This window comes from Cyrtonyx montezumae, unplaced genomic scaffold (genome assembly GCF_038088225.1).
Source record: "Cyrtonyx montezumae isolate F1298 unplaced genomic scaffold, pur_monq_1.0 scaffold_3, whole genome shotgun sequence".
Taxonomy (NCBI): domain Eukaryota; kingdom Metazoa; phylum Chordata; class Aves; order Galliformes; family Odontophoridae; genus Cyrtonyx; species Cyrtonyx montezumae.
The window spans coordinates 79,311,042-79,333,570 of record NW_027072034.1 but is presented as its reverse complement, the minus strand read 5'-3'; the positions used below and the strand labels follow the sequence as shown (position 1 = coordinate 79,333,570).

Below are 22,529 nucleotides of genomic sequence, written 5' to 3'. Positions count from 1 at the left end.
ATGGGATTAAATAACTTTTTCCAACATTTAACAAAGGACAGAACCATCAGGCTATTAAACACACTTTATATTAGTAAGCTTCTCCCATAATCTTTTAATGAGGGAAATCTGAGCGACTAAGAGCTCTGAAAGATTTCAGGACTTTTGTTTCTTTGTTTTGATTTTAGCTTGATAAAGTTGTAGAAAAACAGAAGGAAACTCACAGACGAATGCTGGAGCAACTTCTAATCGTAGAGAAGTCACACAGACAGACCCTGTATGAACTAGAGGAAGAGAAGAGGAAGCACAAAGAATACATGGAGAAAAGTGATGAGTTTATAAGCTTACTGGAAAAAGAACGTGAAAGGTAAGGTTACCGTTTGCCATAGTACTGAGAAATACTTACAGTTTAATATAATGAGTATGTATCCATCCACTTTCTGCATCTACTAAAATCAAGAATATTTGCAGAGTCATATTCTGAGAGTCGAAAAGCATGATGAATTATTCCTAAATAACAGTGGTATAGGTCAGCGTGTTGGTAGATTCTTCAGTTCCGTTAGAGAGTGTATGTTGTAGTACAGGGAGCCCAAGGAGATGCACAAACATGTTAAAAAGTTACAGCCACATAAAGCAGGTGAGTCAGCGTGTTTAAGATGTTTGGAGTGCACAATGGGATGTAAGTAACAGAATGAAATCCGGCATGCAGGTTACAATGGCAGAAGAAAGACACAAAGAAAAACAGAAGGTGTTTGGACAAATCACAGGAGCACAGAAAGAGGACACAAAGTCAGAAGGTAGTTTGTAGAAAGCTTTGAAAATAAGTTCCTGTATCAGGGCTGGCATAAAAACCGTAACTGAAAATCACAACAGCTTGTTTAAGCATAATGAGAGGGTTTCAACATCAGTTCTCAGGATTCAGGAGATTTTAATGTCATTTACTGTCTTTAAAATTTCAAAACACAACTTCTCTGAATCTGCTGTAAAACTGAACACAGATTCTAAGGAAAAACAAAATTGAAGAACATTTCCTATTCCATGGATAGCTAGATAGGAGTATATTGTCTCTGTTTCCTTTTGCTTCGGAACAGCTTCCAGATGGAAATGTTTGGGTGTGAGAATGTCAAGCTTATTCTAAACTCACATTATGCATAGATAATTCTTCTTCTGCTTCGCCTGTGAAACATCATGTTCCATGTATTTTGGCAGCATTTACTACACCTCTCTCTTTCACGTCTATCAAAGATAGCACATATGCTTCCCACCAAGTACACAACCATATTTATGTACTGCAATTAAAGAGGCTGGGGGAAAAATCATTTGCTTCTCAGAAAAAGAGTTTTAATGCAACCAACCACAAGAACACACAGAAAAGCACATACGATCCCCCAGCAAAGGGCAGAATGGATGTTTTTCTCTAAAAATTACTTTTGTGAAATGTCAACATATTGGGAACTGAAGTCTGAGCTGAACAGAGGTTTTCATCTGTGCCGTCCTTCCCTCAAAAACTAGGAGTCACTCATCTGTCTCTTAGAGATAGAGCTAAACAACCACAATTGCTAAATGTTACATCAGACACACATGCTCGCACAGCCTCAAAAGCTGTTCAGGAGGAAAGACTAAGCACCATGATCTTTGTTGTTTTTTTTTTTTTTTTTCCTTGTGAAAACAAGGTAGACATGGGAATAAAACTCCATTCCTTATGTCTCCTCCAGAGTCTCCTCATAAAACATATACCATTATTTTCTGCAACATTTAGTCTACCTGCCTGGAAAAATGAAAAAGAAAAAAAGAGAAAGAAAAAAGAAAATAGTGAGGTGCCTAACGAGACTTTAGAGGATGTAATAATAAATTTCAGATTAAGTCTCAATTTTTGTACTTTCTTTGGAAGACTTATTTTACGTGGAACTCTGTAAGGGGGTGTGATGTCACATATTGAGCTGATTCCAAAATGTTTGCCATGTCACCATCAAGATCTCCATGCAATTGCCTGCAATAATAAAAAGAGAAAAAAGACAAACAAACAAAAAACACTCAGAAAGTCAAGACGCATCTCCTTCTATGTTAGCCTGCATGACTTGACATCCAGAATACACGTCCATACAAACTAAAGTCACTTTCTCTCTCATTTCAAAAATCATAGCCTCGTTATAAATCTTCACAGGATGTAAATTTTGTTATTCGCTTATGTGAAAAAATAAAACTCTATGAGAAGTTTCATACACAAACATTGACAATGTATTTTGGTTCCCCTGCTGAAATTCTGTTTAAGAACAAACTATATAGAAAAACCATAAGCATCTGACAAAGAAGTTGCTTCCTTTTTCACCAAGAAGTGGTATTCCTTTATCACTGTAGAAAGGTATATAATGTTAGTAACAGGATTTCAGATTTGAAGCAAAATCCTGAACTTCCATTCAGTTAGTCAAAGAAGATTTTTATTTTGTAAAAGAGCAAGGTTACAGTATATGCTTTAAGATTGAAAACTTCAAAGAGTTTCAAAGAGAATGCAGGCAAGCCAAACAAGGTACCTGAGTAATATGACATGAAAAGACATGGATGTTATGGAATGGTGATGCTGAAAAACTGAAAACTACTGTTTATAATAGGAATAAAGAAACTGCGAGTCAGATCCAATTCTCATACACAATCAAAGATATTATCAAATAAGGGAAAGCATTTCCTCATTCTTAGATATGTTCACAGGAAGAGTAAAACCACTGAATTCTTGAATGAAAACTTTAGTCACAAACTACTTTATCAGATGGTTTTACAAAACTGGGCAAGCCTCCATCATAGTGTCTTTCTGCTGCATTACTCCTTTCATACGTGACAGTTCTCATTAGAAAGGTAAACTTTGAATTTTTAATTAAATGATCTTAACTAAATTTTTGCTATGTTATGTTTAGATCATACAAAATATCAGCAGTCTTCAATGAGTCAGTAAAAACACTTCGCCTCAATCATTTAAGAATCTCTTTGACTTCGTAGCAAGGTAACAAAATTTAAGTTTCTCATAAGCAATTGTACATCGTCAGACTTCTGAGTTTATGACAAGATTAGTGACAGCTTTCTAGATTTAATATTAATCCTTTAGATATCTCAAGCATTTTTCTGTTGCCTGCCAAATTACTCCTCCATAGTCTTCCTGTAGGTCAGAAATGAAAATGGACCTTCCAAGTTGAAGTCTCAATATTTGCAGGCTCATCCCAATAGGGAAATAACTTCTCCAAGTTCAGAAAAGGGAGAAGGGTCATTTCAGTAGTATAAAAATATGCTAGGCAACAGATATTTACCTATATTACATATATCATATTATATTATATAAACAGATATTTACATATAGTTTGAAAGTGTATCAACAAATTCCTATTGAATAAAAAACAGTTTTGTGGAGGAGGCCAGCAATGACTGCATAGGTCTTTCCTGCACTTCATCAAGAATTGTACTCTGTGTGTGCAGAGATCAGACAGACAGACTAATTGTACATGCATGGTAGTGGCCGAAAGCCACACAAGTCCACTCATGTCCATTGAGGAAAATCCTATTGTACTGCTGGAGCCTAAGGAAGTATCAGCCCCTAAATGTATCATTGCAAGAGTTCACATGAATGTAAACCTCCAGAGACTAGACACATGAGGTACATCTGTAGAACCATGGGATAAAAGCCACTGCACGTGGTCAGATGTTTTATTTCACAGCAGGTGAGTAGGGTCAAAGTCAAGATTAAGGGCTAATACCTGCTTTGCCTCTCCCAAACTGACAGAGCTAAAGTATGGCACCACATAATGTTTTCTTCCTGACCTATTCCTCGGTCCTTCCCATCATACCATTTTCATTTCTTGTTTTACTCACACCTCATGTTGGCCATTTTACCTCACACTAACTTCATATTCAGTGCTAACAGCATTGAAAGAACTGCAGTATCTAAAACAATAATCTATTCCAAGATTTTATATCTGCAACTAATTGATGTAATCCAGTGTTCAATTATGCAAGTTGGAAAGAAGAAATATGCCAGAAAGAGCATTTCATGCTCCTAGAAGCACGTGCCCTTTCATGTGACTCCCACCTCTCCCCTTCATTCTCAAAGACAACTATGAAGTGTCAAGAATAAATACATCCCAGACCACTGCTTTATCTGACAGTATTGATGCTTCCTTTCCAATTTCTCAGAAAGCATGGTTTATAAATAAATGAATAAATTAAACCAGACCTGAAAATACAGAACAATTTTTTAAATATAGAATCAAACATAGGTTCCACTGTATCTTTACTAAGGATATACCTACTTGTCTGGATAAATTCATAAATATTCCATGCTTTTGCAGTACAATTACATAATAAAAGTTGTTATTTTAGGAAACAATTTGCAAAGCTAAAATATGAAACTAGAAAGTTTTCCAGATTGATAAACTCCTAGTTTGAAAACATCATTAGCATTCAAGTGTTCATACATTTACACATTATTCTCCACCCCACAAGACAAAATGGAATGCCTAAAAAGAAAAAAGAAACGAGTAGAATGATAAGCACTTACTCAGCCTTTTCCTCTGCAAATATCAAGGAGTTTTAAGTATTATATGAGCAGAGTTATTTCCTGTTTTTTGAATACTGAAAGGACATGAGGGTATGAGTGGAAGTAACCTTTCTCTGCTCACAGTGTACCTGAATGCTTAGACTGCAAGAAAGGAAGAAATCTCCCAATGAGTAAATGCTTGCATCTTCAAACTCACTACATACTATGGCTATCACGTTGATTTTCAACTACAACAAAATGCCAAAGCTTACTAAAGTTTTAGAAGTAAGTGAACATTGTTATACAGGACAGGAAAAGAAACGGCAATTTGCTTATCAGTGATTTAAATAGATTTTAAAGGTAGTTATGATAAATGTTGCCCACAGGAATTCAAGTATCCTCACAAAACTTCTCAGGTTGGCACGACAGCAAGTAAGGATTACTAAGCTCTTAGCTTAAGGCTTCTCTACTTAGAAAGATGAGATTTTTTGATGCAGCTTTTGTTTTAGCACTGAGTTAATAATCACAAAGCTCAGATAGAAAATGTAGTCCAAAGAGGAAGAAAACAATTTTTTACAAATTAGATAATCCTGACAGTTTCTGAATAAAACTTACTCCTTTTGCTTTAAGCAAGTGGAAAAAGAAAACAAACCCAGCCAACCAAACTCTGTTCCACTGCATCACTCATCAAGGAAAGGGCATTTTCAGTGTCAAAATAAGTTACTGTCATACCTATCTGGAGAGTCAACATTCACCAAATGTGACTGGGACCTGACTGCAAAAGTCTCAAAACTTTGGTCTTTCTTACCAAACATGACACAAAAGCACTGTGCTTGTTGCTTCAGTTGCTGGCCCCCTCAATGTCAGTTGGTTAACACAGACTACTTTTCAGCAATACAAGTTAGAAGAGGTCTGGAGGCCTCCAGCACAATCTGTTGTGTGCAGGGCCAAGTTCACAATTAGGTTGCTCAGACCTTTCTCCAGCTGACTTGTGAAGAGCTTTAAGGGACAGTGATTCTGCTGCCTATCTAAAGGCTCCTCCTATGGTCTTAGCCATCCTTGCCTGGAGACCCCTTCTCTCACGTTCACTGTAGGCATCCTCTTCATCTTGTTTCTGCCTTGAAATAACTGTTATTACAAGCTCAGTGACCTCCTTTCTGGCAAACCTCTAAACCTAACACATCATCGTCATCTCTGATCTTTTAGCTGCCTGGGACAAAAATGAACTTTTCACACTTCCCTGACATCATACCTGCACAGAATCCATTTAATCAGGTGGAATTCTCTTCTCTAAAAGTGTCTACACAGTGGTGCCCTGTGTTGCAAATTCCTTTTTGTCCACTTCTGCTCTGGCAATGGGACCCCATATGTATTATTCTTCAGTTGTTTTTTTTTTCTCCCTCTTTCTATGCCTCTTCTCACAGAATCTCTAAATTAGCTACCACCTCTATGCTGAAGATCCTCAGGTCTACTCCAACCACCAGGATCACAAAAATCTCACCTTTTGTGAGCAACCCGAGAACTTCATAAGACCAGAAGGGAAGTCAGTCTTTTATCCCCCTGCCCATGGCTTCCTCCATAAGGTTCTCTAACACCTCATTTCATAAAGCCAGGCTAACCAAATCATACTGTTTGTCAGTCACTTTATCACACCTAGGTCCATTTTCTCTCTGAGCCTTTCCATCTTTAAGTCTCACAAATTCTTCTTCACCACACCTCCAAGAAAAAGAAAGAAGAAACACATACTGCCAGCACCTTTCTGTTTTTTCATCTAAAGAAATCTTTGATTGTTTCCACATTAATTACTTCACCCCTCTCCCTGCAACTCTCCATTGGATGCACAGGCCATTACTACATCAGGGTTATGTATTTCCTCTTGTGTACCTTTGTAATACATCTTTATCCTCTCACTCAATATTACTACATGTCCCAAACCTTCCAAAAACACTATAACTGTAATAAAATTAGGTAAAATGTGTGGTTTTAGATAATTGTTCATATAATATAATTTATAATTTTTTTTTTAATGACAGATGAAACTAACAGATACACACAGTAGGTCAAGTGAGCAATGCTGGAAAACCACTGCATCAAGAAGAGAAGAAACCTCAGCTCAGAGGTGAAGTTAGTTAGGATGTTGTCATCGTAACATTGCTGTACTTGAATTCTGACACATTCACACATTGAAATAACAACGTATTGTATGTCCAGTACTGGAAAAATCAATATTCTGTAGCAGGGGCATAATTAATATTTGCTGTTTTTATTAATGAAACCAATTAACTATTATAAGAAGCAGGATCTTATCTACAGAAAGCTGAAGTAAAAATAAACACTGTCGATTTATTTATTCTACATGTTAGCAGCAGTTTTTAATTTCACGCACACTAAACTATTGTTATAGATTGCATTGTACTCAAATGCAATCATTTCCTTTTAGCTTTCTGGCAATGAGTTATATATATTACATATGCCTGAGACTATGTCTTGCAACTTGTGAAATCGATGCCAGATCTCTGTACATTTGACCTTTTTCATGGGTATCTAGTGCTCTGTAGGTGAGTAGGAGAGACCCACCACAAGTAAAACATCAGCATTCTTAGTCTGCACTGCATCCCAATGGAACAGTCCCACTAACAATAAATACCACAGAGGCACAGTGACAAGACACAAGGAAGTGATGTATGCAGATTAATTACCTCATGCTTGTACGTGAAGAATGCTGTACCATTATGCTACATAACTTTCAACAGATGTTGTGAAATCAAACTCTTGTTGAACTTCAAGAATTCAGATTTACACAAGAGATTCTGTGAACGATGAAGGTTAAAATACTTTATCTTAAAAAATAAGTGAGTAAAATTGGGTTAGCAAAGAAATTTTAAAAACTCAAAAACTGGTAAGTAAGGTTAAATTATGTTTACTCAAAAACAGACTAAAGATAAATGCAAACAGAATCAGGGCTTTCAACTCAGTGTCAATATAACTGAGAAATTGTTTTAGATCTGCAGTGCAATGTTCAATTATTGCACCTACTGCCAGTGGATGCAAGATATGGTGATAGCTATTTCTCATGAAACTCCACCAGCATTCTTGGAATGAGTGAGAAGTGAGGCTCACACTCAGATTTTAAATTCTGAGTACAGGAGTTGCCTGTCAGTGTCTAAAGCACAACTACAAATCCATACTGGGTACTTTGAGACAGGGGAGGACATGATGGAAAATCTTAGTCAAACACCCTTCTACCCTGCTATTCTATCTCCCCTCCTAGGTGGGGAAACCAATGGGCATCATCATATGCCCTCACAGTAAAAGGGAGAAAATTCTTCTGAGAGGGATGAGCATGTAAAACCACCTTGGTGGTAGCTCTAGTCAGCACTTCAAACCGTGGTGTCACAGCTCAAAGGGAAAGATGATCTTCGATAGCTGGCAAGTGTCACAGTATTTATGGCTCTTGTAAATCAACACCAACTCCATATATTCTATTTGGAACCTAATCAGTAAACAGCACGGGTGCTGAAGGACTGGCAAAATATTCTCATGGTGAGATGCTACCCTTAGTAATCAGGCACTTGCTCCATTCACCGATTAAAATTTCCAAATAAGACGCAGAGCACTGCTCCATGTATGGCACAGCATAACTTGTCTAGTCACAAGCAACAATAGAAACGGATGACTGCACTGAGACCTGTGACCAAAAAAAGACACACTGCCCTTCTGATTCACTGCAGGGTGGGGCAGGGGGAAGGGCAGAAATTGGCACAAGATTTTGCAACCAGAGTTTTAAAAGAAAACACCCAACAGTAGACATATAAAAGAATCTGTAAATTGTTCTCTGAGACAGCAGAGAAGTTTGATGCTATAATAATTTTTCAGAACAAGTCATTGCCCTGGGAAAAGCTATACTGCTATTTCAGTGTAGAGGACAAATCCAAATGAAGTTAAGATCTTTCTCGTGACAGAAAAATTTAAGTGACCTCTTTGTCCTATTATTAGCTTCATATCTTAAGAACAGGCAAGAGAAAAACGGCCATGAGAACATGGGACACAGGTCATGCACCAGTTATCAGGACCTGCGGTCTAAATTCATAACCAAGTTTCCCATGGCATATTGTGAACTTCACTGAATTTATGCCTAGCTACAAAATCACTGAGCATTATTATATATAGTTTTTCATATACACGTACATATGTATATGAATGAAAGAAGATTGCAGGGAAGATGAAGCACTTTAGGTAAAATGTGACAGCCCCACTCTGGGCTTAAGACAGTAATTTTAAATTTAATAAAGATACGGGTTTATCTAAGATCTGTAGCAGAGAAACCCTGAGACTGGTGCTTGAGTGGCTTGCAGCCACTTATGTCTGCTACCTAAGAAGCACTGGAATAGAGAACTGCAAAGTCCTCTTTAGTGGGGTTCAAACCATGCCCCCTGGGAGAGGAACTGATATAGAAGCTCCTGTGAGGCATGGTATGGAGGAATGACAAAGGCTGAGCAGGCAGAGACTTTGCCAATCCCTTTACCCTTCCGCAGATTAGTTATGGCTGGGGAACGCTAGTGGTTAAAGCTAGAGCATGTACAGACATACTGACAACAGAAGGCTCCAATACTAAAGGATCTTAAACCATCATTGATCATTGACAACTTTTTATTTTCCTGCTTGAAAATTAAGGAACAGTTGTGATATCAGGCTAATGGAAGAGGAAAGAGGAGGTATTATGCCACAGAAAACTTTTTATTCACCCCCCAAACAGGAAGTTGAAAGTGCCAAAGGGACAGTTACACTGAAAATACCCAGACAGCTAACTGATTTGTGTCTGCCAAACTTGGCCTAACATCAGTTATCTTCTCCCAGACCCTACCTTTGCCAAGAATGTTGGAGAAGAAGGGAAACTCACTGAACACAGAAACACGGTTGCTCTCGAATGTGCATATGAGCTTGACTAGATATGCCTTGCAACGACCTGCTCATGATACTCTAGCAGCTTCAGTGCAAAGAACATCAGGTTACTGCATTGCAAAAGAAAATCACTAAAACCACTCTTTGTAACAATGATGTATTGACTTGCTTGCCAATGCCTTTCAAGTTCCAAATTTTGGTTGAAAACCTGAGAACTGATTTAAAAACCCTGCAACTTGAACACAGCTCTTCACATTCAAAGCTACTCAGTGTCTTACCTATTATTCCCTACCACAAAGCTCCTTAGCCATATCATTTTGATTCACACTATCTCCAAGTTACTGGAGAAAACAAGGAAAGATAGTTATGGTACTGCATCCTGGAAGATACTGAATACTCTCAAATCCTGTCCAGAATTCTATGGTAGGAGATGAGCTCCCAGCAAGACTAAGCCTACACTCAGGTCAAAATCAGGACTGTTTTACATGAGAAAAGTGGTAACAATGAACATGCATTGAATAAAATAAAGTTTTATTAGTAGTTTTCATACAAAATCAATCCAAACTTTTGAATCTGTTAAGTGAGATTTGATACGTATAGGTAAAAATGGAAGCGTCCAAATGATACTAGTTATGTAAAAATAAATAAATAAACAAAAATTCACATCCAACTACATAGACTGAAAAGACTGGATAGATTTTCCATTATTTTATTCTAAATTCAGGTATGAACTGAGACAATAAAAAGGCAGCTCCAAGTAAAGACAATGAAACCCAAATAGACATGGCTACCACAGACATTAAAAGTGACAAAAAAGGGGCTTTCTTGAATCACTATTCCACTTCAGTCAAGCATAATCATTACCAGCTCACTTGCACATTATCCTTCTTCATAACCTGAAGGCAAAAAAATAAAAAAAAGACAAAAGAAAAAAACAGACAATCCAGTAGGGACAAAAATAAAATATAGCAGAAACAGAGACCTTACACTCACCTCCCCTTTAATTTGATTTGCATGCTAATAATTTTAGGAACATCAGAAAAACACATTCTGATGTATATGCATATGACTGCTAAACTAACATTTAGGGATGTTCAGAACTTCCAGTTTCATTTAAGTCATCAAGAAACTAGGGCAACGTTTATTCAAATGTTTAGACAAGATTTCACATGTTTCTCATTTGAAAATTGTATCTTACGTCCAGCTGGGGGACTGAGAAGCAAGACACACTCCCTGAAATCCTAAAATTCTCCTTCTTTTTCAATAGTCTTGCCAGCTAAACTCTGGATGTCTTCGCATTCTGTCAGACAGGAGAATGAGTCAGTCTGTCCCTAACTGGCCTTCTAAAAAGGAAATTGAGAAGTTTAATGACATATTTGGATAAACACACTCACTGGATAAAGTTACTTACCTTCTTATATCACTTTAAGTTTGCTATAAACCTTCAAAATTCTTACAGACTAGATTTAAGAATAGCTAATGAAAAGTATAGATTATAAATAAACTTAATGAAAACCACTGTATTAAAACTCAAAGTAACTCTTGTAAACGTGCATGTCAAAGCCTCAGCATTGTTAAATGGTGCCACAGCACTGAATCAGTGTTATTAATTGCTAAGTCATCCACAATCTTTATTGAAATATCAGCCCTGTATACATCATCTTTGGTTCAGAACCCAGCTCTCTTATGATCTCTGAACACAACGCAACAGCCAGCACTGCAGCTCTGACTGAAGGAGCAATGAATAAAACCAGGGCTTGCACAGTCCAACTCTCCTTAAAAAGACAGGTCTTTGCTGTGTGTACTTTACATCTCCCTGACTGCAGGATCTCACCTAGAAATCATTAAAATACACTGGACTGAATCTACAGAAATACTTAGCTGATTTAGCTGCATAAGCTATTAGTTTACTAAAGAGAAAGGAGATTTAAAATACCACTTCAGAAATAATTTCTTGCAGTAGTACATATCCAACAGCACAGTATACAGCTCAGCAGTCTTATTAATGAATATATCTTACAGATTCAAGATCCTTATACCTATGAATACCCATTTCCTTTAGTCATACATTAATTTCAGGTGCAAAGAAAGAAAACTCACACAGCAGAGCTTTTACTAGTTAAATGCATAAAACATTTACAGTTCGTGAGTTCTTTTAATCAGGCTTTGTTTTTTGAACAAGCTTACAAGAGTTAAGAAATTCTAGGATTCCTCTGGTGTAAATTTCTTGTCTGTAACCAATCTTACTATTAAGGCAACTTCATATAGGTTCTGATTTCACTGCCAGCATTTCATTTAATATGTAGTTTAACCTTATGTAAAGATCTGAGTCCTAAAACTTCATACACCATCTTTCTATTGAGTATTCTGATTTCTAAATGCATATATAGCTGTTTTTATGACACTCAGGAGGCATCCAGAGCATTTCTTGGAGAAAACTGAGAAGGACAAAAATAACGGCATATAAAGGAATTTAAGAACTGCTCAGAGGCAAATTTAGCATTTTAACCACCTGACTACAAGCCTGTCTCTATCACTGCATCATCCCTGAAACAATACCGAAGTACCAGTTCTGGCTGTAAAGTTGCATTTCAATATGCAGGTGAAAAAATGCTTCAGGAAGAAATGGCTTAGTTTTATTAGTCTGTGGAAGGTCTTTGGGAATAGATGAGACCTCTATAGTATGCACTACGTTCTGTCTATGAAAACAGTATTTAATCTAAAGAGAGTTTACAAAAAGAAAAAAACACAAAGGTGCAAGTGCTCCTGTACAAATACAAGTCTAAAAATCTAAGAGAAAAAGTCAGATGTCTAGTTTTACACAAGAGCATAAATACAATGTGCTTTTCAAAGCCAGTGAGAAAAAAGTTATTTAGAGGAATATGATTATACCACCGATAAAACATTTACCTCATGAGAAAACAGGTTACGCTGATGTAGGAGAAGTACATGTGAAGTTAAAAAAAAATTAAAAAAAGGAAAGCAGAAAAACAGAGTGAAACAAGGTAAATGTAATTCTGTAAAAGACTGTAAGCTGAATTTCCTATACAAACAGATGATCATATGAATGCTAGACTGCTGGCCATCAATCTAAAATAACAACACTAACCACAGAGTGATCAGAGGTAGAAAGTGGAGGCGTAAGGGGAATCTGCAGTTATTTTCACATGCTGCATACGCATCACACTAGAGTGCAACAGAGAACAGCTGTTTAAATAGTCTTAACTTCTGTGAAACATCAAATCATGAATTGTAAGAGGTGGAGCAAAATATGGTTTTGGCTTCTTCTAGAGCACAGAACTAGCCCACAGTGTACATAATAAAAAGCCAGGGATGAGTAAGTTCTCAAATTCAACCTGTTATTTCTAAGAGGGATGGAGCAAAAGTGAAAAGAAAACAAAACAAAAAAAATGAACAATGATGGTATTTAGCTCTAGGTGGGACAGGTACATAACACTGATGGAACCTAAATAAATACGGCGTCTAAAAGACTAAAACTGCTTCAGGGCACCATGGAAACAATTTAACAACAGTAACAAAACAGATTCAATGTAAATGAATATCAGCAAATCAAAAGAAACTAAAATATTCTCCTCAGAGCACGCTAAACAATTTAACATGTGTAAAATAAATTAGCATAAATTAGCATAAGAAGGGAAATAGTGCAAACCAGGGTAAAAGATCACAAACACAAATGCTGCTCAATAGAAATGCTAGAAAAAAACACCTAGAGGAAAATCTTCATCCTACTCGAAGTGGAGAAGAGGGAATTGCTGTGGACATCCTCTCCCCGGTGAACAGTGAAGCACAAAATTCATTTATCTGGTCAGAAATTGAGGTTGTTTTTTTTTTTTTTAGTTTTGCCATGACTACCAACACTGGATTCCACTATGTGGGAAACCAAGGAAGCTTTCACATGAGACTCTCTTTATGGAGTATGAGTTCACTAAGCAAGCTAAAGCTGAACTGGTAATAGGAAGAGTTTTAAGTCTAATTTGTGCAGCATAAAACAACAAGCTTAATAATGCCTTACCAGGACTTAATGGTATTAAAGTGTTTGCATGAGGAACAGTGAGCTATTAGCTGATAGGTAACTCCACCCCTAGAAAAGCCAGAGAAATGGGAGACAGTATTCATTTCTAATTAGAGATTCTAGGAATAACACAAGTATAACTCTAGACTTATTCAACTGATTTACCAACTAATTAAAGGAAATAAAAGAACAGTGTTAACAGATATCAGGCAAACACAAAAAAATTCCAGCCAATTGAGAGGAAAGCAGAATCATGTGCCAAGAGTCTGTTCTCCATCCCCATCAGTCCTTGAACTGAGTAATGCTTTGCCCTTCTATCCCCCCATTAACCCTGGTATCTGCCAGTGAAGCAAGTCTAACTGAGCTCACAGCAGTTCATTTATCCCTATCCCGGCATAAATAGCTTTTCATGCACTCACACTCTGACATGCATAAAAACAAAACTCAAGGGTCTGAGTAGCTGCTTCCAACTATTTGAAATAGATGTTTACAAAAGCCAATTTTAAAGTCAAGTTTCTTATGGCTGTGTGCCTCTTTATCATCACTCTATTTTATCATTCATCAGCAATTTTCAAAAGAAATATAAGAAAGAAGCTAAACTATGAAGTGCCTGCTGGGTTCTTGACAACAATTATCCTTTAGTGCCCAGGATATTAAGCAAGATACCATTCTGACCACAATAGAAGTGCACTGCAGTAAAACTTTGTGCTTTTTCAAGAAATGTATAGTCACGTGGGCTCATAGCTTTTAAAAAGAGCTCAGACTTGCACCTTTCCCAATGCACTCAGGCACACAGAAGTTAGTAACAGTAATAGTGAAACAAATGAAGACGCTGAGGTCACTGAAAGCGTTATGCTTTTAAAAGCCTGAGCATTTCTGCTTCCAAGAGGAAAGGGAGAGGATATATATTTCTAAAAGAAAATTAGTAGAAGTGTCTTCAATTCTTATCTTGAGAAAACATGGAAAGAACATATCACAAGTCCTCTTCAGCTGTATCCACCAAAAAATGAGTTAAGACAAAATGTGTATAATGAGTTTTTAAGACACTGTAACATCTTCAGTAATGATGACATAGGAGGACTTGGATTCCAACACAAGAAAATAATGAAACTATGAATGTAGGAAAAAAATATCCTGAATCATGTGACTACCATAACATTTCCTTATAGCTCCCAGGTCTTTGCTTTAAGAAACTTCCCATGTTATCTTGTTTTTTCAGCTGGTATAATTATAGTTGGAAAAAGAAAACTGAATATTTGATGTGCGACACTACAGAAGTCATTATGCTTCCTTATTCAATACAAGCACTTCACTCTTCTCAAGTGTAAAACAGAATGACAACACCAAACTACTGGAGCCACATCTTACTGTCACTGCATTCAGGACAAACACACAAAACAGTAGAGTGCAAACAACAATGCACTGCAGCTAATGAATGGTGCACTAAGCAGGCACTCTTATGAAAACACTGTGTATCGGTTTCCTTTTCTTTTTAAATAGGCTTTTTCTATTTGATCAATTTGATCTCAAGTACTTAAGTTCATAACATTAAAATAATTCTATTTCTTTCCTTTTTTTTTTTTTTTTGTTTCTTGTCATCCAGTTTGGAAAGTGTCCTTATTTTTGCAGTCTTTCTGACAAAATATATATTTTTGGCTGTAGCCAAAAAGAATCCTAACCTTTATTTTCTGTTCAGATAACATTCCAGTTTTTCCATTTATACAAGATACCCATAATATCTCGTGGTTATATAACCTCATGTTAACAGTAAGATTACTTAACCTGGAGAAAACGTGCCCCATCGGTTTGGTTCTTCCCCTCTCTGCTTTTGACTGTAGCTGTAACTAACATTCAGAAACAAAATGTAATCTTTGTTTCATGTTTGACATTAAAAGTGTGATTTAAGTTATAGATGAAAACAACTAAAAGCTTATAATCAGCTTGCAGGAGAAAACATCTAAAGTCACATGTAAGGAGTCACTACATTCATATGTCTCTGCTGTGAGGCAGGCACCTGAGCTCCCATTACTGCCCATGGATTCCCATGATGGTCCTGACAACCTGCTCAGTCAACTGAAGAAGTGTCTTCATGTGGAGTGCAATCCCATTCCAGAATTTGCAACTGTTAAAATGACAGATTCACTACTGCTTTCTGTGACATCTTTTTTCATAGGCAATTTGAGTGACAGATCTTCACTGGGATATTAATTTCACTTACAATACAGTATCAATAGCACAGTACCTTAGACCTCTCCCTCATGTACCAACACAGACCACTGAATCTGACCCAGCTTAACAAGTTCATGTCTGTTGTGTTATCCACCTTCTCTCAACTCTAATTCTCCTTAAGTTTTTCTTCCCCTCAATCGCTTCAGCTGGCTCGCCAGGCAACTTTTTAATTTAATCCTGCCTGGCATCTAGGAAGCAGCATCTAACTTTCTCAGTTTACCAGCTCATGGTATGCATTTGCTTCTCTCTCTTTCTCTCTCCAGCGAGTTTATGTTCACAAATGCAATGTTATGTGTATGTTTCTAGATAGAGGCTGCTACATGACCAGGGATACGATATACCTACTCAATGCCAAGCTCGTTTATGCAGTTGTTTTAAGAATGAGTCCTGTTGTCTGCCTCAGTTCTTTCTGGGGTGCCATGTCACCATAAGACTTGCTTTTCAAGGCCCAGGATAGTGAGATTTTTTTTTTAAAGGTACCTACTACTGGATCTAACATAATAAAGTCTGTAACATGGTTCACACTCTTAGTTATGTCTAGACCTAAAGCATCTATGAGGCGCTATGAAATCCATGTGTGGAAATAATTCACATATATAAGGTTGTACGATCAAATTATACTCCTTTGACTTAATCTAGTAAATCCCTGATATACTTTTGCAGCCTGTTCAAATTTCTTTCTGTTCTACATCTGTTTACACAATTAGACTTCTCATTTCATTTCTTAAGAAGGAAGAAACATCTTTTGAAGAAAAGCTTAGGAGACGAAAAAAAAAAATCCCAGAAATTTCTATAAATTACAGATTTTATAGAAGCCCAGTAGGTTCTCTTCTGCACTCTGCATGAGGAGCAAGTGCAACCTGGCTAGCAGATACACGATATATGGGAGTTTTGTCGCGTCTCACAAGGATACATTTGGTCATAGAGGATAAGATGGTTAGGAAATTGATGTTAAAGCTACAGAGTTAAAAAGGAAACGTGAGAGTGAAAAAAAGGTTCTTAGGCTAGTGATGCCTATTCTCTTCATTCAAGTTGTGTATTCCGATTTATCAACAAAGGAAAGGAAAAACATATCAGCACCATATCATGGAAAGAGGAAAAAATGCAATCATTGTTACAATTTTAACTGTTTGACTATGTTTAGAGTTATAAAATATATCTACATTAAGAACCTGAGCTTTGTTTGAATGTTTACTCTATAGAAACTGCAAGTTGAGAAGCTAGCAGAATAAACTGAGTTATTATCATTGTCAGTGTAAATTACAGGTCTTGTTTGCCACAACCCATTGCAATGAGAAGCTGGCCAAGGGCCAACCAAAAGTGAATAATTTAAAACACTCAATCAGTTACATTCTGAGGCATTTTGTTTAGTGTTTAATAAGCTCTCAAGGGATGGTGAAATTACTAAAGCACGTTGTCCTGACATGAGCTAAAACAGTCCTCTTTCATCACCATCTTTTTGGGAATTTGACATTAATGCATTAGGTGAATTGAAGTCTGTATATATACATGCACATGCATAGGTACATGCATAGATTTTTGTACATATGTACATTAAGATACATTTTCTTGTTTTGAACATCTGATGTTCTTGATAAACTTCCATCTTCCAACTGAAACTTTCATATTCAGTATAATTTCAGTACATATTTATACATTCATTCTTCCAACTACTCTTTTGACTGGATTTCTTTTTTTATATATGAAGAGAGAGCATAATCAAATGCATCACACACATAATGCATCATGAATATAGGGAAGGCCGCTCTTCTGTTTATCTCATTCATATAAGAAAAGAAAGCTTCTATTAACGTAAAAACATGCTCACACCAAAACTAAGATTATATCCGAAAGTTTTCGCTTCTGTCATTGATAAACAGATTATGACACTCACTTCCACATGAAGTTTCTGAAACTAAGAATTAAGGAATATCTGCTAAGCCTTTACATGCAAAACGAAGGCACTGAAATTGTTAACAGTCACCTTAATTTTTGAGGATTCAGGGACAGGCAAAAAAAAAGAAAGGAAAAAGATTTTTCTGAGGTCAAATGTATCACTTATTAGAAATCAAAATGAGACATTACTTCCAAAGAAACTATCCTGCCTTTGCTTACCCTGCAGTTTGGTTGCCTGGTTATCATAGGTCACTTGCTGTTAAAAGAGTACTCACAGTATGTTAGACAAAGTGCCCTAACATACGAAGGCTCTAATTTCAATGGATGTCATTATTTCTAAGATTTATTCAGGACCAATATTTTAGAATACACTGTGACTGCTCATTGAATATGTTTTCTTTTACCGTGTAGTCTAAGAAATTCAGGATGCTACACAAGCTGTAAGGAGCAAACAATACTTACGCTTCTCAAAACAGCAATTCACCAGTTGTGCAGAGGAAAGCTGCACAGACTCATGGGTTCACCATACACCAGTGCATGACTGTCCTCACCCTTGAGAAACGCCATTCACACTAGTTCCACTCTAAATATGTGCACATGCCACACATGCAATTTCCGATCTTTGACGTGGGATCTGTTCAGTTGCAGCTCTACCAGCGTCTTGGCCACCAGTTAAATAGAGAGCACAAAAGGCCTCCAACTATAAGTTCTGTTAAAGGGTTGGAAGAGCCCTAGGGAAAGATGGTAAAGGAAAAAAGAGTTCTAGCAAGCTGTGCCCATCCAATGGGTCACAGAATGATACTCCTGATCTAAAATGAGGTTTTGGAAAAAAGATATTGGGAAAAGGCAGTTATCAACTAAAACCTCAAGTTATCCTTAAATGCACAAACTTGGGATGAGGTCTGGCACAGAGTTACAGACTACGGTGTATAAAATACATAGCCTGCAAGCTTGTAGTTTATCCCTAGTTCTTACAAGCAGTACTGGCAATGCACTGCCTGAGAACTGACTGAAATGGCGACAGCAGGAAGACAACGAGGGCTCCATGCCAGCTTTGGTACTTGTGCTATACACTGCTTGTCCCTCTCCTAAAGGATATGAGAAAGTTTGACCAATCATTTCTCATAAAAATATAATTTAGAAATCTGAAAAAGTGGTTTAGCAGGTTAAACAAGATTAGATTTTGCTAAGCTTTTTTGTTTATGTTTGTTGTTCACAGTATCAACAAAATCCACACAGGGTTACATGCAGAAAAGGTTAGGCTACAGTCTTCAGCTGCTTCTTGTGTTGTGGCATTTAGCCCTGCTGCAGGTTACCAAATTGAGTCAAATCGCACAAGCTTGAAATCTTTATATTTTGATATTTGATCAACAGGAATTCTTACTGTAAGAAAAAGAATATCAAATAAAACTTCATCCCCAAATGTCTGTCAACTAAGCAGTTTCAGCCTCTATAAACAGTAGCACACAGCAATGTGTATTGCATTTATCTCAAAAACAAAATTACACTGCACACCTCCTTTTCCTGTTTCTTTAGCAATATTCTGAAAAGCCAGAAATTCTCAAACTATAATTTAGAAAAACAACAAAACAAACAAACAAACAAAACAAAACAGAACAAAAACCTAGAAAAGACCGAAGCAAATTTCGTAAAACTTGGTAGGGGGATCTTTTTATTCCCTACTACCAAGTCATGATGCAATGACAATGACTGTGCTTGGTGGCACCCTAAACATAAACAAACAACTGTGTAAAAATAAAACTAGGATGTTTGGGCTTCCTTGGAGAGGAAGGGAACAAGGAGAAAGGAATTTGCAACATTTATTCCATGAAAGGAGAAAAATAACAATTCAACCATAAATGTAGAAACCCTGACGTGACCATAATCACAAAAGGTGTTTATATTTCAATTACTGTCATCCATTTACACTGTTGAAATATTTTATTCACTAGTCTACGTGGAAGCTTTTTTAATACACTTCAATTTCTCTACTCTAATTAGCTAATAGAACTTTACATCATTTAAAAACATACAAACAGTTTGCTTAAAAGGAAACAGTATAAGATAGCATCAGATGACATTCTAGGCTTTAAAAAGCAAATATTTACAGAGGATCTCTGCTCCAATCATGTTACATCCATTTCTTACAATATTTACAAACCACAAATTATCATTTGTATTTAAGTCCTAAAAGCATTAAATTTGCTGTCTGTTAGTTTACTCAGAGTATGCAATTCTTAATAATCTCTGGGCAGAATTACAATATAGAAAAGAATCTACAAGAACAACAGCAATGTGGACAGGCTGGGGAAGTAAACAAGAAAACTGAGCCCCAAGACCCACAGCAGAAACTCATCCCAGTGAAACAAACCAACACATCCTGAAAAAATTACTCAGGTAACACTAGACAAAAGGAGGAAATTATTTCAAGGGTTCTACATCCCTAAGAAGCTTAAATCTACCCATGTTAAAAGTCTCAGTTGAGAGAACATTCCCACTTTCTTGGCATTAGGAAAGGCTGCCTGTAACCAAATATGGCAGTGGTTTCCAAAGCCTCAGTATAACCAGTACCCACTGCTGTGGGTACAGTACAGCTGTGGGTAACGGTACAGCTGAGTGAGAGAGAAGGCAGCACTGCACTGATGAGTTGTGCCACCACAAGTAGTAGTGGTCGTCCCTACCATGTTAGTTCTTCAGACATCTTCCTGCATCCCATGGTAAGATACCTTAAGTGAATGAAGAACAGGGGTTTGGTAAAGAAATGAAGAGAGGTGCGTGATGAGATCACTCAGTTTCACATTCTGGGTGGCAAATTGAATGGGGTTTCAGAGCAGCAGGTACAATGTCTGTAGCTGGAGGAAACAGACTTCCGATCAGTGCTCTGTAATTCTAGTGCCAAGAAGTCAAAGGTAGATTGGGATCAAAAGGTATTTCTCCCAAAGGTCTGACAGCAAGCCAAACAAATATGACAGTATATAATGAAGTTCAGTTCTGTCTGCACCAATAGTTGAGTCTAAAATACAGCAGAGTACTGAAGATAAAGCATCAGATCAATTTTATTCAGGCAATGGAAAATAAGTCCCTTCCAAACCTGTTGTCCAACTCTTGCCACAAATACTCAAAGCAGTTCTTGAATTAGTTCTGAAGAGCACACTTTGTCAAAATCTTCTCAAACACTGATGCATTTACAGATCTTTAACATGAGCAGCAGCCCACTGACACTTGATGTCATTATCTACCTGAAATGTCTACAAAGTAGATGGAAATTGGGCATGTTTTCAGAACTTAAGAGCTATACACGTGCACACATCAAAGCTCGAAGATGTGTTTTAAGCAGCCAAAAGCTCATAAAAAAGAGGAACTGTTTATAAGGCAACTAATTATGGAAAGAACAAGTTCCTAAAGCTCAGCTGATCTTGAGAAGTACATGTTGCTCCAATAGAAAATAGCAAGATTCCTGGTGGCATAAAAGACCTTTCAGGCATTTCAGTCTTCAGTCAGGAAGGAGCTACAGCAGTAGCTGCCTCTAATCCACCATCCTTTGAATGGGGACAGAGATAACAGGGAGCAGTAGAGTCAGCACTGGACACAAGAAAAGGAAGAAAGAAAATGGATGAGTTCACTTGTGCTGAGAACATTAGCATTACATAAGAAATGAAGACACGTGCACATGTTCTCCATGCCCAGCAGGCAGCCTGCATGTCTGTTTGAAATTTGCTCTTCTGCAGGACTGTTGCCAGCCATGGCACACAGACAAGCTGCAACCCTCTTGCTTAAAAAGGCTATACAAATCCTGCGGAGTTTCTCACACCATAAAAATGTCACGGCTTCATGGTTGTGGAATACCATGATGTAAATGCTGTCAGTTAACTGTCTTCTGTCACCTGACAGTGGATATTGGTGGACATAATTTTAACAAATATACTGAAGGAATAAGCTCTACGTCACCCAAGGCAAGTCATAAGAGCAAGTCAGGCTCATGCAACAGCCAGTTCATGGAAGAACTCAAAACAGTGATACAAAATGCAGTTATATCTCCTTAACGCTTATTTTCTCATAAACTGAAACCCAAACAGAACACCAGAAGGACAGAATTTCCTTAAACGCTCTCTACAAAACTGACTCTTAATCAGGAATCAAAGCTCTAAGCCTTTATCTTACTTGACCCACATCACTCCAGTCCACATAACGACTGATAGGATTCTGCATGCATGTAACTGATTCCACCGCAATCAAGTTACCAAAAAAAAAAAGCAACAAACTAGGGGACAACTGAAAAATAAGTAATATAAGAAATACAGAAGAATATTTAAAAACCTAACCAGCTCCAGATTCCTACAAATACCACATGCATTTTCCCAGTGTTTAGTTAAAATGGGTGACAACCAAAATAATGTGAATTGGTTTCCTTTTGCAACAGTTGTTTTCATTCCTTCTGCCTATAGTATTTGTTGTGATGTCATTTAGTCTGGTAAGGAAATGAAAGAAACCCACAGATCAGATTTCTCAAGTCTTCAGGATGCTAGCTGCTAACACAGAGTACTAATGAGGGAGCTGTTAGAAAAATCTAGAGTTAGTTGTTTATCTACTCTTAAATAATGTGTGCTACTGTTTTCCTTCTCCATTCCCAGTCCAAGCTGGAACGATCGAGTCTCCATCCTTCAGCCCAGCTCATTTGCTGCTGTAACACAACCACCCCACAAATGAACATTTCTTTATAATCAAGTAGGACTCACCATTTCAAAATTAAATCACTAGACTATAAAACCCCAGAGCCAGAAGAGGTCACAAAGAAGAGTGAACAAATAAAAGCATTACTGAGTCAATTTCCCTTTCCTATGGAAGGGTTTAAGATCTCTGAGGAGCACAAGCCATGCTCAGTTACACCTTTCCAAGGGCCACACCAGCCTTGAGAATGACAGAGGTCATATTCCCAAAGGTAAATATGGTGAGGGACAGTCTCATCAGGTT

The 22,529-nt window shown here is 37.2% G+C and overlaps 2 protein-coding genes across 4 annotated transcripts in view; one reads left to right on the top strand and one right to left on the bottom strand.

The window, feature by feature from the left end:
• CMSS1 (cms1 ribosomal small subunit homolog) overlaps nt 1–22,529 on the bottom strand; it is a 223,032-nt gene that overhangs the window by 153,224 nt on the left and 47,279 nt on the right. The gene's annotated exons all lie outside the window — the stretch shown is intronic.
• The window catches only part of FILIP1L (filamin A interacting protein 1 like), a 190,147-nt gene that overhangs the window by 123,938 nt on the left and 43,680 nt on the right, over nt 1–22,529 (top strand). For all 3 annotated transcript variants that reach the window (XM_065742025.1, XM_065742022.1, XM_065742023.1), the window contains one exon: nt 168–346. In XM_065742025.1, the coding sequence (XP_065598097.1) occupies nt 168–346 (179 nt within the window). The remainder of the gene's footprint in view (nt 1–167; nt 347–22,529) is intronic.